Source organism: Mesitornis unicolor, unplaced genomic scaffold, assembly GCF_000695765.1.
Source record: "Mesitornis unicolor isolate BGI_N332 unplaced genomic scaffold, ASM69576v1 scaffold31589, whole genome shotgun sequence".
Lineage (NCBI taxonomy): Eukaryota > Metazoa > Chordata > Aves > Mesitornithiformes > Mesitornithidae > Mesitornis > Mesitornis unicolor.
The window spans coordinates 1-14,145 of NW_010208440.1; the positions used below are offsets into that span (position 1 = coordinate 1).

General features: G+C 36.0%; 1 protein-coding gene across 1 annotated transcript; it reads left to right on the plus strand.

The window, feature by feature from the left end:
- Window positions 1-1,887: 1,887 nt before the first annotated feature.
- CARM1 (coactivator-associated arginine methyltransferase 1) lies at window positions 1,888-13,931 on the plus strand (the record flags this gene model as incomplete). The annotated part of the gene is made up of 7 exons (XM_010192514.1): window positions 1,888-2,065; window positions 4,514-4,604; window positions 8,649-8,730; window positions 9,459-9,544; window positions 10,939-11,028; window positions 12,148-12,285; window positions 13,842-13,931. Coding segments are annotated over 7 exons (755 nt in total), but the record flags the coding sequence as incomplete, so codon positions are not given.
- Between the last annotated feature and the right edge of the window lie 214 nt (window positions 13,932-14,145).

The window sequence follows — 14,145 nt, forward strand, 5'->3', positions numbered from 1 at the left end:
ATAATATAATACTATGGAATAGCAGTGAAAAACCTTTTCTATTTTTCTTCATGCCACTATTTCCAGTAAAAGTAAAAATTTTCTTAAGATGAGCATCTCCACTGCATGTGATAGGTTCTGTAATATACTGTAATATTCTGCTGCCCTCTAGCCAACTACATGAGTTATCTGTTGCAGTCTGAAATTATTTTGGCTTCTTGCCTTTGTACATCCATGCTGAGCTGTTATTTGACAATTAGTTATTTTCACATTCAGAATTCAGCTATAAGCAAAATGGTAGTTTCACTTCCAAAATAAAACCACATCATGTGTCTGCTCATGTAGTCTTTGGTCTAAAGAACTCTTAAAAAATTTGTCAACCTGTCCTTAGAGATGAATGCAAACACTTGTCAGTAAAAGAAGCAGCAATGTTCTTTACCTAACTGATACCATTTTAGTGTGCAGTAGTTTTTGTTTTGTTTAGTAGTTTTATTATCATATTAGCATGTAGTTTATATGGGAGGTTATGGCTGAAAATCATTAATTGTATCACTTATTCAAGCTTTAATGCATATCCTTAACATAGCTGTTATATTTATTAGGTTAGCTATTAGCAAAGAAGGTGTTACTATTCCACTGGAGTGTGTTGGGAAGGTGTTTAATAGCTAGCATTTAATTTCATTTAAAGGAAGCTAAATAATTCAAATATTTGAGATAGGACCATATAATTACTAAGACTTTATGAAGTATTCTGATCTGTTCTGTAAGTTGCTCTGGGTTGGGTTTTTTACCAACTGCTTTAGCATATTCACATTTCAGTAAATTAGCTAACAACATTAGTCTTTCTTTCTCTAATTAGAATGAGTTGTAAGTTCCACTTTTGTTACCGAAGGCCCAGTCTGTTTCAGAAAAGGTTTGCTGAAATACAAATTAAAAAAATACCGGTGCAAGTACATCTGTGAGGGAGTGTTTTTTATTATATTTTTATATATACTTACTGAATTGTGTATACTTGTTTTTCCTGATATCTCTGGACATCGATACACATCTCATACTATGCTGCTGCAAAGGATGCTTAATTTTATAGACTATCCTAGCAGACATCTCAGGTTAGTGTGAAATAATTGCTTCTTTATAAGTTTGTGCCAGAAAAACCCAGATTCTACTCATTATTTAAATGTAAGAGGTTTAGATACTTCCTTGTATGTCTGAGTGCAGTACAGCTAAATAGGATATGCATCTATATGGAGATACATAGTGGCTTTGAAAATTCCGTTCCTTAATAACTTGCTGTATCAAACAGAAGATTTTAGGTCCATTTCTTTTGTGCATTAAACATTTTGCTTTGAGGTTCTCTATGCACATAGAAGTGAATAAATGTCCATTATCCTGGCTCTAAGTACTGGCCATTTGAATGTGTTTATGTGAATATAGTGCTATGCTTCATTTATGCTTAGAAATTACTCGCCCCAAACTTTTCATCTCTTGAGTGTCTTCATCCTTTCATAACTATGTAACTCACTCAACAACAGTATTTTTAAAAATTTGGAGAATTATGATCTTTTAAGATCTTTTCTTTGTAATCTTCTATGTTGAATTAAAATATCCACCTTTTCCTGGTAATATTTTTTCTTGTAGATATTGATTACGATTATCTCATGCAGGATAGTACTCATACTGTCACTTGCTGGTTCCATACAATGCATTTCTCTAATTTGGCTCCAGTTTGCCTCAGTCTTTGGTAATTTTGATGTATCAAGGGAAAATGTTACCTTTCTATTTTATTCTGATTAACAGATTGGGGTAGTTGGTTTGCACTACAGGCAGTTTAATGCTAATTAAAGATCTCTAGCATAAATTCTGCTAATCAAAGTCAACAATTACTGTGCGCTTTTCTTTTTCCTCCAGCTGTTGGTGAGAAGCAACAACCTTTCTGAAAAGATCACAGTTATTTCTGGAAAAATTGAGGAGGTTGCCATGCCTGAGTGTGTTGATGTGTTAATTTCTGAACCGATGGGTTATATGCTGCTCAATGAAAGGATGTTGGAAAAATACCTCCATTCCAAAAAATGGTTGAAGCCATATGGTGAGTGTGTCACCACAGTTGCTGCTTGCATAGAGAAATGAAGATAAAAAGTTTCTGAAAGAAGAAAATAGTCTTGAATTGGTAGTCCAGTATTGTCTGGTTTTATACCGTTCTTCAAGCTCTACCACCAACATCTAGGGGGTCCAGAAGAATTAATATAATGATGCATCCACCATTGCTATTCTACTTTGCTGTGATTTCTTGCTCTTTCACAGTGGAAATAGCTTTTGAGTATGCTGCTGTTGCCCTGCTGAGTTCTGCTTGTGTTTCAATGTTAACCTGCTGCTATACAGACTATGATTGCATCTCTGTTCACAGGACACAATAGATGATGGCACACTACCCTCAACTGCCAGATAGTGAAATGTAAATGAGAGCAGAATGATTGAATAGGATGAGCCGCTTGCTTTTTTTTTTTTTTTTGGGTGGAAAAACTCTAATGTATTGTCTTTGGGGAAATGTGAAGTTCAAACTGTTTTGACATCTTTTCACTGGGATTTTCTCAAAACCCTTATTCTAATACTTGGATGTTGCCTTTTGAGTGACATGAGAGATTCACAGCATTCAGTGCTGTGTATTTCATCCCTCCTGTGATTGGAGGAGTTTTGATGCAAAACTCTTAAGTTCCAGGACCTCATGGGAATCTTCGCTGAGAGGCAAATCTGAGCACCTAATTGCTGAACGATAAATCTTTCTACATGAACTGCTGAAAATGAACTATGAAGTCTCTCTTTAAAAGACTTTTTTAAAATAAAACTTTCTCAAGTAAAATTACTGCAGCATATAAGATTTTGTAGCATGATTTGAATCTGTGCCTCAATGCAAGGAGCTAATGACTTTGCTGTTGAGTTGTTTCAAGCTTACAAAGCATATTTGGGTAGTATTTTTTTTGGGTAGTATTTTTTGTGTCAGCCACTGATCTTAAGTCTCCCATCTCGATTCTTAGGGCCCAGTTTCAGATGAGGGCTTCTGAAATCTGTTCACTAGGCAGCTCATTTTCAGTCTTAAATGAGTGAATGCTTTTACAGACATGTACGTAACTTTCTGATTGCTCACTTCTACAGTGTGGATGAACTAAACTAAACTGTTAAGTTTAATAATCAGAAAATTAGTTGTATTAGTTCAAACTGGGACACGTGGTGATTATTAAACTTAACAATTGTCTAAGAAATGAGCTGAAATTGTGAAATTTTGAGTAAGTTACTAATATTTAGTATCAGTTAGATTTGTAAACTTTCTGTCCTGAATTCTTTGCAAACTTGTTAATATTCTCCCTGCAGCCAGTTTTAAAAAGCATGTCTAATTTATGAGTGGGTGTTGTTCTTTATTTAAATTCCTGTGGACTCTTTCTACATGATGTACTTACAAAAGGAAAGCTGTTTCCTTTTTGCTACCCTCCTTTATCTGTCCTTCCCTTTCCACTATGCATTGTGTTTTAGACCAGGTTAGAAAAGGGTGAAGTATGCTCAAATGTAGTTTAAAATGACCAGGCTTTATTTCCTGCTTCCATTGACACATGCACAATAGAATACAAGGGCTTTCATTTTAGCTGCTAGGTAATTTAATGCACTCTCCACAAAAAATAATGAAAGATAATTCCTCTGTTTTCCCAAGCCATTAGAGTGCTAGATGCTAATGAAAATGCATTCTTGCAAAATAGCGTATCTGGATTTAATTCCTTGCTCTGTCACTGATTTGCCACTTCATGCAAATAAAATCTTGTTTCTCAGCTACAGTAACTTTAAAATAATAAAAAATAGTGTAATACACATTTTTGTGTTTGTAAAACTTTCAGTGTTTACTCTGAAGTGCTATGAGTTTCCTCAGTAAACGTCTTAAGAGTGAAGTGCATATAACTACTTCATTCATTAACAGCAGTTCTTCTGAGCTTGACCAAAACCACACCCAGCAGTTTAATTCAAGATCAAATATGAGCCTTAGTGCGAATCCTTCACACAAATGTTATATTTATAAGGTTAGCTATTAGCAAAGAAGTTGCTGTTCTTCCACTGGAGTGTGTTGGGAAGGTGTTTAATAGCTTGCATTTAATTTCATTTGAAGGAAGCTAAATAATTCAAATATTTGAGATAGGACCATATAATTACTAAGACTTTATGAAGTATTCTGATCTGTTCTGTAAGTTGCTCTGGGTTGGGTTTTTTACCAACTGCTTTAGCATATTCACATTTCAGTAACTCGTATATTAATGAAATCAAATGTTGACAATTGCTGTTTCTGAAGTGGTGGTTTCTTGCTAGTGAAGACATTCCTGTAGAGATGTCTGTGGAACTATAGAACCACAAAATATCCTGAGTTGGAAGGGACCATAGAGTCCACCTCTTTAATCCATACAGTGCAACCTTAACATTAAACCATGTATTTGAGAGCATTGTCCAAACGCTTCTTGAACACTTGTCTTTCTAATTTATATTGTCCTTTATTTACTAGGTATGATGTTCCCAACATACAGTGACATTCATGTGGCTCCTTTTAGTGATGAGCAGCTGTACATGGAGCAATTGTCCAGAGCCAGTTTTTGGTAACAATTATTTGTTATTTTGGTTTTATCAATGATTCAGTAGAGATTAAATATTAAATAATTTCTTTGATTCAACATAAACTATCATCTGTCAAAATTGGAAGAGAATGCTTTTTGGTTTTCCATGTTTACTTCTGCTTTGGCCTACAGTCATACTGTTTATTGTGCAAGTCTGAAGGATCTCTCAGGAAGCACTAGAGGTGACTGGATCTCTTTTTGGAAGAGAAATTGACTCTGTGGAGCATCCATTGTGAGGAAGAGTTGACTGTGAATCAAATGCTAGTGTTTCCTTTGCTACACCAAAGCACAATACACTGCGGATGGTGATCATTGTATTGTCTGAAGTCCCAGGTGCATGAGCACAGGAAAGATTTCTTGGCAGTCTTCACAGAGAACAAGTTTTAATTCCCATGTCCTGAACAATTTCCAATTTGGTAGTTACTTTCTGTCGACCTAAATTTTTCAAACAGCTTTAACTAGAAGTTGTACTCCTTTTGCCTTAGAGTGTCCTACTGCAACTATCCACTGTGACTGTGCTCTATATAGGACAAAACATTTACAGCAATATTCTAATGAGAAGAAATTGAGATTATTTCATCTCAACAAAGGGCAGGTTTATTTTTAAGCATCTCCAGTCCTTACTGTGATACAGATCAGTTAATTTATAAGGTAGCCATTTATAGATTATTATTTAAAGGTTTTGGATAAAAGGTACTGTGGAACTCTGGTGTTAACTGATTTTAAATCTGGTGGAAGATTATAAATGTAGTCTTTCAACTGTTTTTTCAGCTTGCAAAGTGAAACATGAACATTAAGTGGACTTCATCAGATGTATTTGTTGGTTTCTTAAAGACAAAGTTTTCTTCCATGCCTAGGTTACAGTATAACTGCTCATACTCAAAAGGTTTCTTCTGGATGTCTCTGAAGTACAGTTATGACAAAATCTTACTGTTTCTATAGTGATTAAAGGAGTGAGAGACACTTGAGTGATTGACATGCTGAATCCTTTGCTGGTGATGTTACAGCCAGTTTGTGCTCATTTGTCTCACATGTAGGTTGAGCCAGTTATGAAATGTTTGCATTTTATGTATACAATCATAAAAAGGCAACACTATTTTTCTATGTTAAGAGACTGTAAAAAGAAGATAGAAGTAACTTCTGATAAGATTTCACATCTCAACTGTCATACTGGTCCTTCTTCCCAAAGATCCTGTTATTTTTGCTTATATACATGACATGTCAGTGATATATATTAGACTATAAATTACAAGACTGAACCACAACGTTGTACCACAATGCAGATTCTTAACCATTTAATAAATACATTTAATACATATTTAGTAGTCTGAAGCAGAAATACAGATTAGTTTTCCAGGTCTATATAGGACTGAATGTTACTGCCAATATGAAAGCATTCCATTTCAGACTGCTTGGGATGCTTCATCTTCATTTATAATAAATATAAAACCTCTGTGGAATACCTCTGAGGTAGATCCAGTGTTCGTATGTGTATCTCCCTGAACACTGACATATATGGTGATGTTATTGGTGGTGGGAATAAATCTGATGCCCTTTGTTACTTAATTGTACACTTGGGATTGAGCAGTCCAGCTAGATTAGTTTCTTATAGTTTGCTAACACAAATATACCATGTGCATTCTTAAAAAAAAAACAACAAAAAAAACCCAGACTTTTTTCAAGTCTGCTTTAGTAAGTTTATTTTCTTTGCATGAAGAATGTTTTTTTCATTGACATTATTATTACAGATTACTACAGATTGCAGTAATACTTTGTAATTGTGATAGTGATCAGGTTGGTATCTAAATCATGACATACTGCAGTCTCTCCTCTACCTATCTTTGCAAAAGGATGTCACCCATTTTTGACCGGTCTTTTTGTTACATTCTTCTAATTTTTTATGAGATTGTTTTAACCAAACTAACCACAGAAATGTCATGCAATTACCCTTGATTATGCTCTTTGTATATCACGTTCTGTTGACATATTCCTAGACAAAATAGTTTGTGTGCTTACAAAATAATTTATTGTTGTCTTGAGATGTCCCCTGAGCATCATGTCAGTTCTCTTATCAGTCTACATAGTTTTGTATGGATGTATGCCCAGGGCATTGATTGTGCAAGAGAATTAAACACTCTTGAGTTTACTGAGTGCTCTAAAGACCAACAAAGTGTTCTGGGTGAGGGTGCAGTAGTTCTGCTTATGTACCACTCTAGGACATTCATGTTCTTAGTATTATAAGGTCTATCCTGATAGACCTATGTACTCTGATAAATCAAGAGCTATAAAAATCCTTTTCCAGACAAAGCCCTTTCTCAGGGCTGTCTTGGATGTTTAAAGTAAACCATCAGGAACTAGTTGGTGACAGCCTGTAACTTGCTAAGCTTCAAATTCCAGCCCTCAAGAAGCAGCCTTCATTCATTGTCCAGCTTTGCTACTCAGAACAGAAGATGTGCTTTGTGTGTAATAAAACCTTTCCTATTTAGCTAAATCTGTATCTTGTGTCTTAGAGACTGGATATGGTTTTGGATCCAGTTGTATGATAGTACTTGAGCAAAAGACTGGAAGTAACCTAAACTTGCTATTTGATTTTTCAGCTGGTAAAGGCACCAGGACTTTAAATAACCTCCAAAGTCCTGTGCAAAAATCAAGCTGTATGTTTAAACATCAGATGCAGCAGTTAGCATAGTCTGTTAACTATAACAAGGAAAGGCTACATGTTTCTCATACTGTTTTGGATCTGTACAGTAATAATAATTATGAAACCATGTAAGTATGTTTTGTTTCTCTTCAGGCCTATAGATGGGCTTACTGTTGTGCTTCAGAGCTGCATATTAATTTGTATTTACCAGTAATCATTCCCACAAATGTAGGAAGTGTAGACTGCTCTCTTTGTTGGTGTAAACCTTACAAAGATAGAAAGATAAAAAGCATAAATATACAGCAAGTGGTTAGAAATAATGTGCATTTTTTGTGTTTCTCATCAGTGATAAATAAGCAACTCAATTATACAGTACAGCAGATGTATGGAGGAGAGTAAAAGATCACTCAGTTGCTGATGTCAGCTGATTTCCTCTGTTGTGCTTATTTGAGTTCTTTCCTTAAAGATACCTTCTCAAATATCTTTAAGGCAGTCAGTCATTTGAGCACCTTCTCTTTTTGCAAATAGCACACAACTCATATTGCAGAATTTATCAGTATTAAAAGGATATTGCCAGATTGGCATAGAGTAACTCACGTACTTTGAAAAAAGTTATGATAGTTTAGGAGTTGTATGATGTAACAATGTAAACATTTAAAGTGTCCCTTTTCAAGTGCTTCTGAAAACCTGGAAGGCTTAACTATGGTTTTGTATCTGGATGACACTTCTACCAAAAGGAGTTAAGCTTCTTTGCCATTTCTCCTTTTGTTTATCTTATCAGGAAAGAAAGATATCTATTAAAGTTTTCATTGGGTTGATAAGAGGGTTCTATGCAGGACAAAGAATATGTCTGTTTTAATTTCAAATTTCATTCTGGAAATAGCCTGAATATAAATAAAATGCACACTTGCCTAAATTGTTAAGATAAAAATACTATTATTTCCCCATTCAGTTGGTATAAGATTATCTTTATTTCCCACTTCAATGTCAATAAAAAGGAACAGACTTGTAATACAGGTGGTATCATCGCTATTTTTATTTATACAAGGTCTTCCCCCAATTCTGGAATAGCTCAAGATTACAAAAGTAGCTTAAGAGTGCCTCAGCTCTTCTCCCTGTTCTCTGCTTGCTGCATGGATACTTTCAGAAGCACGGTGTGAAATGTCTCCATATGTCCATTGAGCAGATCATGTCACCTTAGTGCTGTATAAGAAGTCTGTGGGGAAGGTAAAGTAAGCTAAGGAGGGCTGAAATTTGGCCTGTTGGCAAACAGGAGAAAGGAAAAGAGGTGCTCAGCCACACTTCACCTGCCATTGTGCCTAGGTCTGGTTAGAACCCAGAAAAAAACATTTTTCCCTAACCATTTCATGTGTTACTGTTTCTAGGTGCCAGGAATGGTTTTATGGAGTCAACTTGTCCAGTCTGCGCACTATAGCTGTGGAAGAGTATTTCCGACAACCTATTGTGGTAAGTTTGTATGTCTGGGACTTCCTCTTCCTCTGGAGATAGATTTTACTTCTTCAATGGGTTCACAGAGGGGAATGTCATACAAGCCTTTACGTTGCTTTACTTCTTAAAAGAGCATGTGAACAGTGATAGTTTAGGATTAGTACATGTGATTAAAGAAAGAAAAATGAAGGGAAAAGCTTTTATTTGCTGACTGACTACTCCTAACTTTTTTTCTAGAGGGCAATCTGTATTAAGTAATTTGGCTTTCTATACTTTCTAATTTAATTTTTAAGTATCTCCATATTGTCTTAGTTTGGCATGCCCAACTATGCAGTGCAGAAGACCACATTAAAATGTGTGTAGTTTAAAAACAAAAACAAAACCACCATTGTTTTTACAAGTGATCAATTTCTGGACAAATTTTATTGGTTTTGGGTTGAGTAAAATAGTCCTTAATAGGTATGTGAGCTATCAAACATATTACATTCTGATAATATTGCAAAACCTAACAGTGTTATAAGAGATACTAAAAAGTGAAACATTTAAAATAATTTTATTGGGGTGAAGGTTGATTTCTTCCCCCACTTTTTTAACAGAAAACAAGTTTATACAATGACACAAAGAATGATAACACTTGCAACTTCTCCTTTTTGGTGTTTTTTGTTTGGTTGGTTGGGTTTTTTGTGGTTTTTTTGTTTGTTTTTGGGGTTTTGTTTTGTTTTGTTTTGTTTTTTTTACCCCTATAGGATACTTTTGACGTGAAAATTCTGATGGCCCATACAGTGAAGTATACCATTAACTTTCTGGAAGCTGTTGAAGAAGATTTGCAGAGGTGAGCAGATGCCAGCATCCTACTCTTCTCTATCTTTCTTTACCTGGCTGTTGATTGTTGGTGCTCAGAGATAGAGGAAGCTTTGGTGATGAATGTGGAGGAGGGCAGGTGGCTTGACAGAATGATTAGTACATCACTTATAATGGGCTGCAGTGTTCATCTGCATGACAATTTGTCTTGTACTAGCAGAGCAGCCTGTTTGTGAGCCTGTAAAACACCAGAGATTGGTTCATTAAATTTTACTACTGAAAGGGATAAAATGGGCTCTGGAGGACAGTGTTTACTTCTTAGCATTATATGTTGGAATACATTAAAATGTAGTTAAAAGGCGATCTTTGTTTTTCTGTGTAGACATCCTAAAAGAATTTTGTCACATGCTGTCCTCACAAGTTGCCTTGCTGAACTCTTGTGTATCTGAGTTTTTTTAAAAACATTTTCCAGTCTATCAGGAATCAGCTGTACCTCTTTATTTTCCTCCAAAGCTCCTGCAGATCTTTAGTTAAAAAGTCTTGCACATAAACCAACCTGCATCCTTGTGGCCCAGAATGACCACAGAGAAGCCTCCTTCTCAGTACATCTGTGAAATAAAATGCACTGTATTGTTGAGGAAATACGTCAAGTCCTTGTAAGAGACTGTCATAAGGTGAAAATATCACAGATTGTCTTTGAAGCTCTGAACCCTTGTTGTTTCAACATGACTCACAACTAATTGTGTAAATGAAATGGTCTACTGAGAGAGAAAAATTGCTCTAAGAGGGGGAGAAACAGCTGGAGAATTGCTTTCCAGTTTCAGCTGACTAGCATTAACTTTCTTCAGGGGTTTTCAGAACTACTATGTTCATACTTGAATGCTAATTTTAGGATATATTTCTGCAAGTGTGCAAGAGATTTAGGTTCAACTACATAGCCAGTAAAAGTTCTTTTGGAAGGGAAAATATTCCACCTGATGCTCAAGTGGCTCAATTTTTCCTTCTGGTTCAAGTGGCAGTTCTGTTTGTCATATTTGTAGTGGAACATCTTCCTGTTAAGAAGAGTAGTTAAAATAAATCCAAGTCTTTTACTGGGAATGGGAAATTTTTCACTGGAAAGACTGAAACCCTGTATTTGTAACAGTCTGTAGTGTTGCCACAAATGAAGCAGTAACACTTGTGTAGTGGAATATTTGATTCTACTATCAAATGAGGCACACAAAAAACTAACACTTAAATCAGTGCCGTTGCTTAGCTCTGTTGACACAGAGAAAAAGACCATATCCTTTTCAATGAATGGAAAATTGAGACATAAACCGATTAGTAAGAATGGAAATAGAAAAATTAGTACAAGGTAGGTTTCTGGTGGAATTTCCAGTACTTCTTGGAAATTACTTTGGCAGCATATTATTTTTTCTTCTGCAGAGTGGAAATCCCTTTTGTTTTCCGAGTTGCACAAACTGGATTGATCCATGGTCTGGTCTTCTGGTTTGATGTGGCCTTTGTAGGATCGCTGTAAGTATATTTTCCTTCTTTCTATGAAACACTACAGTGGGAAAAAAACCCATGTATTTCATACAGAGTGTGTCAGAATTAGACCTTTATCTGGTGCTGACCTTGTTTGTAATATAATTCCTTCATATTAAAGAAATTTTGCCTTCTAAAGGTAACAAGAAGTGTGGTAACCTAGTGCTAGCAGTATGTCTGATGTATGCTTCCCATTGGTTGGGGTGCACATTATCTATGGCACCTGCATCCAGGAATGGTTGAGGGTCAAAAGGCACTGTTCCACACAATACTGAGTCTTTGTAATGCTGTATACCTTTCTGTTTTACACTGAAAGTAAAGCAGCAGCATTTGAACGTAAGCTAGGTTTTCCCATTTGGATTGGTCTTGTTTGTCAGCAAAAAGGAGAGCAGGTTGCAAGTTCTAGCTAACAAAACAGAAAGAAAAATATTCACGAGGCTTGGGAAAATTTTTCACTGCCAAACCAGGCATTTATTTCAAAATGGGACATTCATCTTTTATAGTAATGAGATGAAAATTAGATAAACTTGCTCAGGTAGTCAAGATACAGATTTCTGCTATCTGTATTCAGCTCTTAGATAAGACTTGTTGATTTCCCAGTTAAATTGACCTAGTTCAGTTGACTTTTTTCAATAAATTTTAAAATGTGCTTCTATGTATGTGTGTTAATAAATGTCTATTATTTTCTTCTCAAATAAGGATTGTCAAGAATTCAGAATAGTATTTCCATTAAACAAAAAGCTTAATTTCCTGTAATTTGTTGAAATTGTCTGAGTGGTAACAGGAGAAAGAAATTAGTATTCTCTGTCCTGGCAGTGTGGAAAGAAGAGAAAACAGGAGTCTGAAGTGTCTCTTTTCCTAATATCCATAATTGGCTTAGGCATACAGATCTAGTGATGACAGGTACAGTATAGATAACGAAAGAAAATGAGGCATAATGTATTGATTTCCCAACATTGGGAAACTCTCCCAGTTTACTTGAAGGCAGTTTAAAGTTTATTATAGACAGTTGAGGCCTCTCACACGTAAAGGTCTAACAACTTGAAATTGTTTCCAAAAGGATAACACAGGAGAGAAACGCTAGACAGCTTTTCTTGTTTGTTTCAGGGTAACTGTTTGGTTGTCCACTGCACCTACACAACCTCTCACTCGCTGGTATCAAGTACGCTGCCTTCTTCAAATACCACTCTTTGCTAAAGAGGGGGAAACTCTGTCAGGCAGAGTCTTATTTCTTGCCAATAACCGGTAAGTGTAAAAGCTTCCCAAGCAAATTTTGTGTTGTGGCTGCTCATGTTAGAGGTACCTCAAAGACACTAGTTGATTTTGAGTATGCTTACAGCCACATTTTTTTATTTCTGGTACCACAGTATCACTGATACAGTTACTTAGCCACTGTTGGTCTTGTAAGACTCTGCTCACCAAAAGGTCTTCATGTTTCACTCCAGTTACCTGTGATGTGCCTTCTCTTTAACCACCTGTCACATCCTGCCTTCTCTCACAGTTGTACTCGCAGCTTTTGTCAGCTTTCCACTTCGCTGTCTTTCACACAGCAGTTTTCTCAGGTAACGTCCAGTCATTTTCCATATCTTTTTCTGGTAGTGTAACCTCTGGCCATGTCTTGGTTAGCAGCCTGGTTGTTTGCCTGAAGCCCCAACATCCCTTGTCTCTCCACTTGTCTCTCCATTTGGGATTATCCCAAATCAATACATGTTTAATTCTGAAAAAAAAATCCTTGTGGATGTGCTCCCTATTAAAGAAGGGTCCTTTTCAAGTGTTGCTAGTCCTTCCACTGAGACTAAGTGAAGATGGCTGCTTTTGGAAGGGAATATTTCCTCACCAGACTTCTCTGCTGTTCCTCCTGTTAGTCAAATGATTGCTAACTACACTCTTATGCTTTGCTTTGAAGAAAATACTCAAGTGACAGGATCACACAAGTTGCACACATTTAGGACTTGTCAGATTTCCAGATCCTCTGCTTAGAAATTCCTTATGGAAAAAATAAATAATACAGATCTTGATATGTCTCTTTCAAGCTCACGTTTTAAAAGAAATGCTGTATCCCACAAAGCGATCACACAACTACTGCTGTAAATGTTGATAACACGAGGCATACCTACAATGGAGCACACCTCAGTGACACCTGAGCTGGTGCCCTTGCCAGACTGAGAACGAGAAGCACTTTAACCATGTGTTAGCACTGAGCTAACAAGTCCTGCCACAAAACTAATCTGCTTTTGTGATCAACAAAGCACTTTTATGTAACTCTGCAGTTGCTGTTCCCTGCAGGAGGACCAGCTTTGGTCAGCTTCAGCATTTTGGTATACTCTTAGTTGCTCGGTTGGTCCTCTCTTTACACTTCTGTGTAAACAGCTTCTTGCAGAAAGTCCTATGACAAATATCCTTCCTGGTGAAATCTGGGATTATGACATTAGAGAACCTAATGCTGTTTGGCCAGTTAAGTATCTTTGATCATGAAATAATACTCTGATTGTACTTGCTAATGTTGAAATCCACAGTATTTCTGTCAGAGAGGGGAAAAAGACCTTTCACTATTGAATACTATCAGTACAAAATTATGATGCAAACTCTTAAAATACACTTAAGCATCCTGTGAATTTTACTTCTTTAGAGATTAATAAGTAATCAAGCACTGATACCACTGCAAATAAATTTCCTTTTCTTGTTATACTAAGGGGTTATTATTCAGACAGTAACTACACTGGTATTTTTTCAGACAAGATGTTTTAATTGTTTTAGTTCAATTACCTTTTTTTTTTTTAATACTTCTCTTTCTGATGCAGACATAGTTATGATATTCAGATTGTGGCTATGGTGGACCAGACAGGATTTAGATCTGGTAACATCATTGACTTAAAGAATCCGATTTTCAGGTAAGAAATGCTTTTGAATAAATATAACATTGTAGAGTGGTAACATCTTGTATGACGAGAAGCAAAGCACATCTGCTGTGGAAGGAACAAGTTTCTGACCTCTTATGGTTTATTCTATTTCTACAGATATGCAGGCATCATTGTTTTGTATTAGCAGTAGTTACTTATATAAACCAATAGTCTATTCAGCCTGTGTGACAAAGAGAAAAAGAAA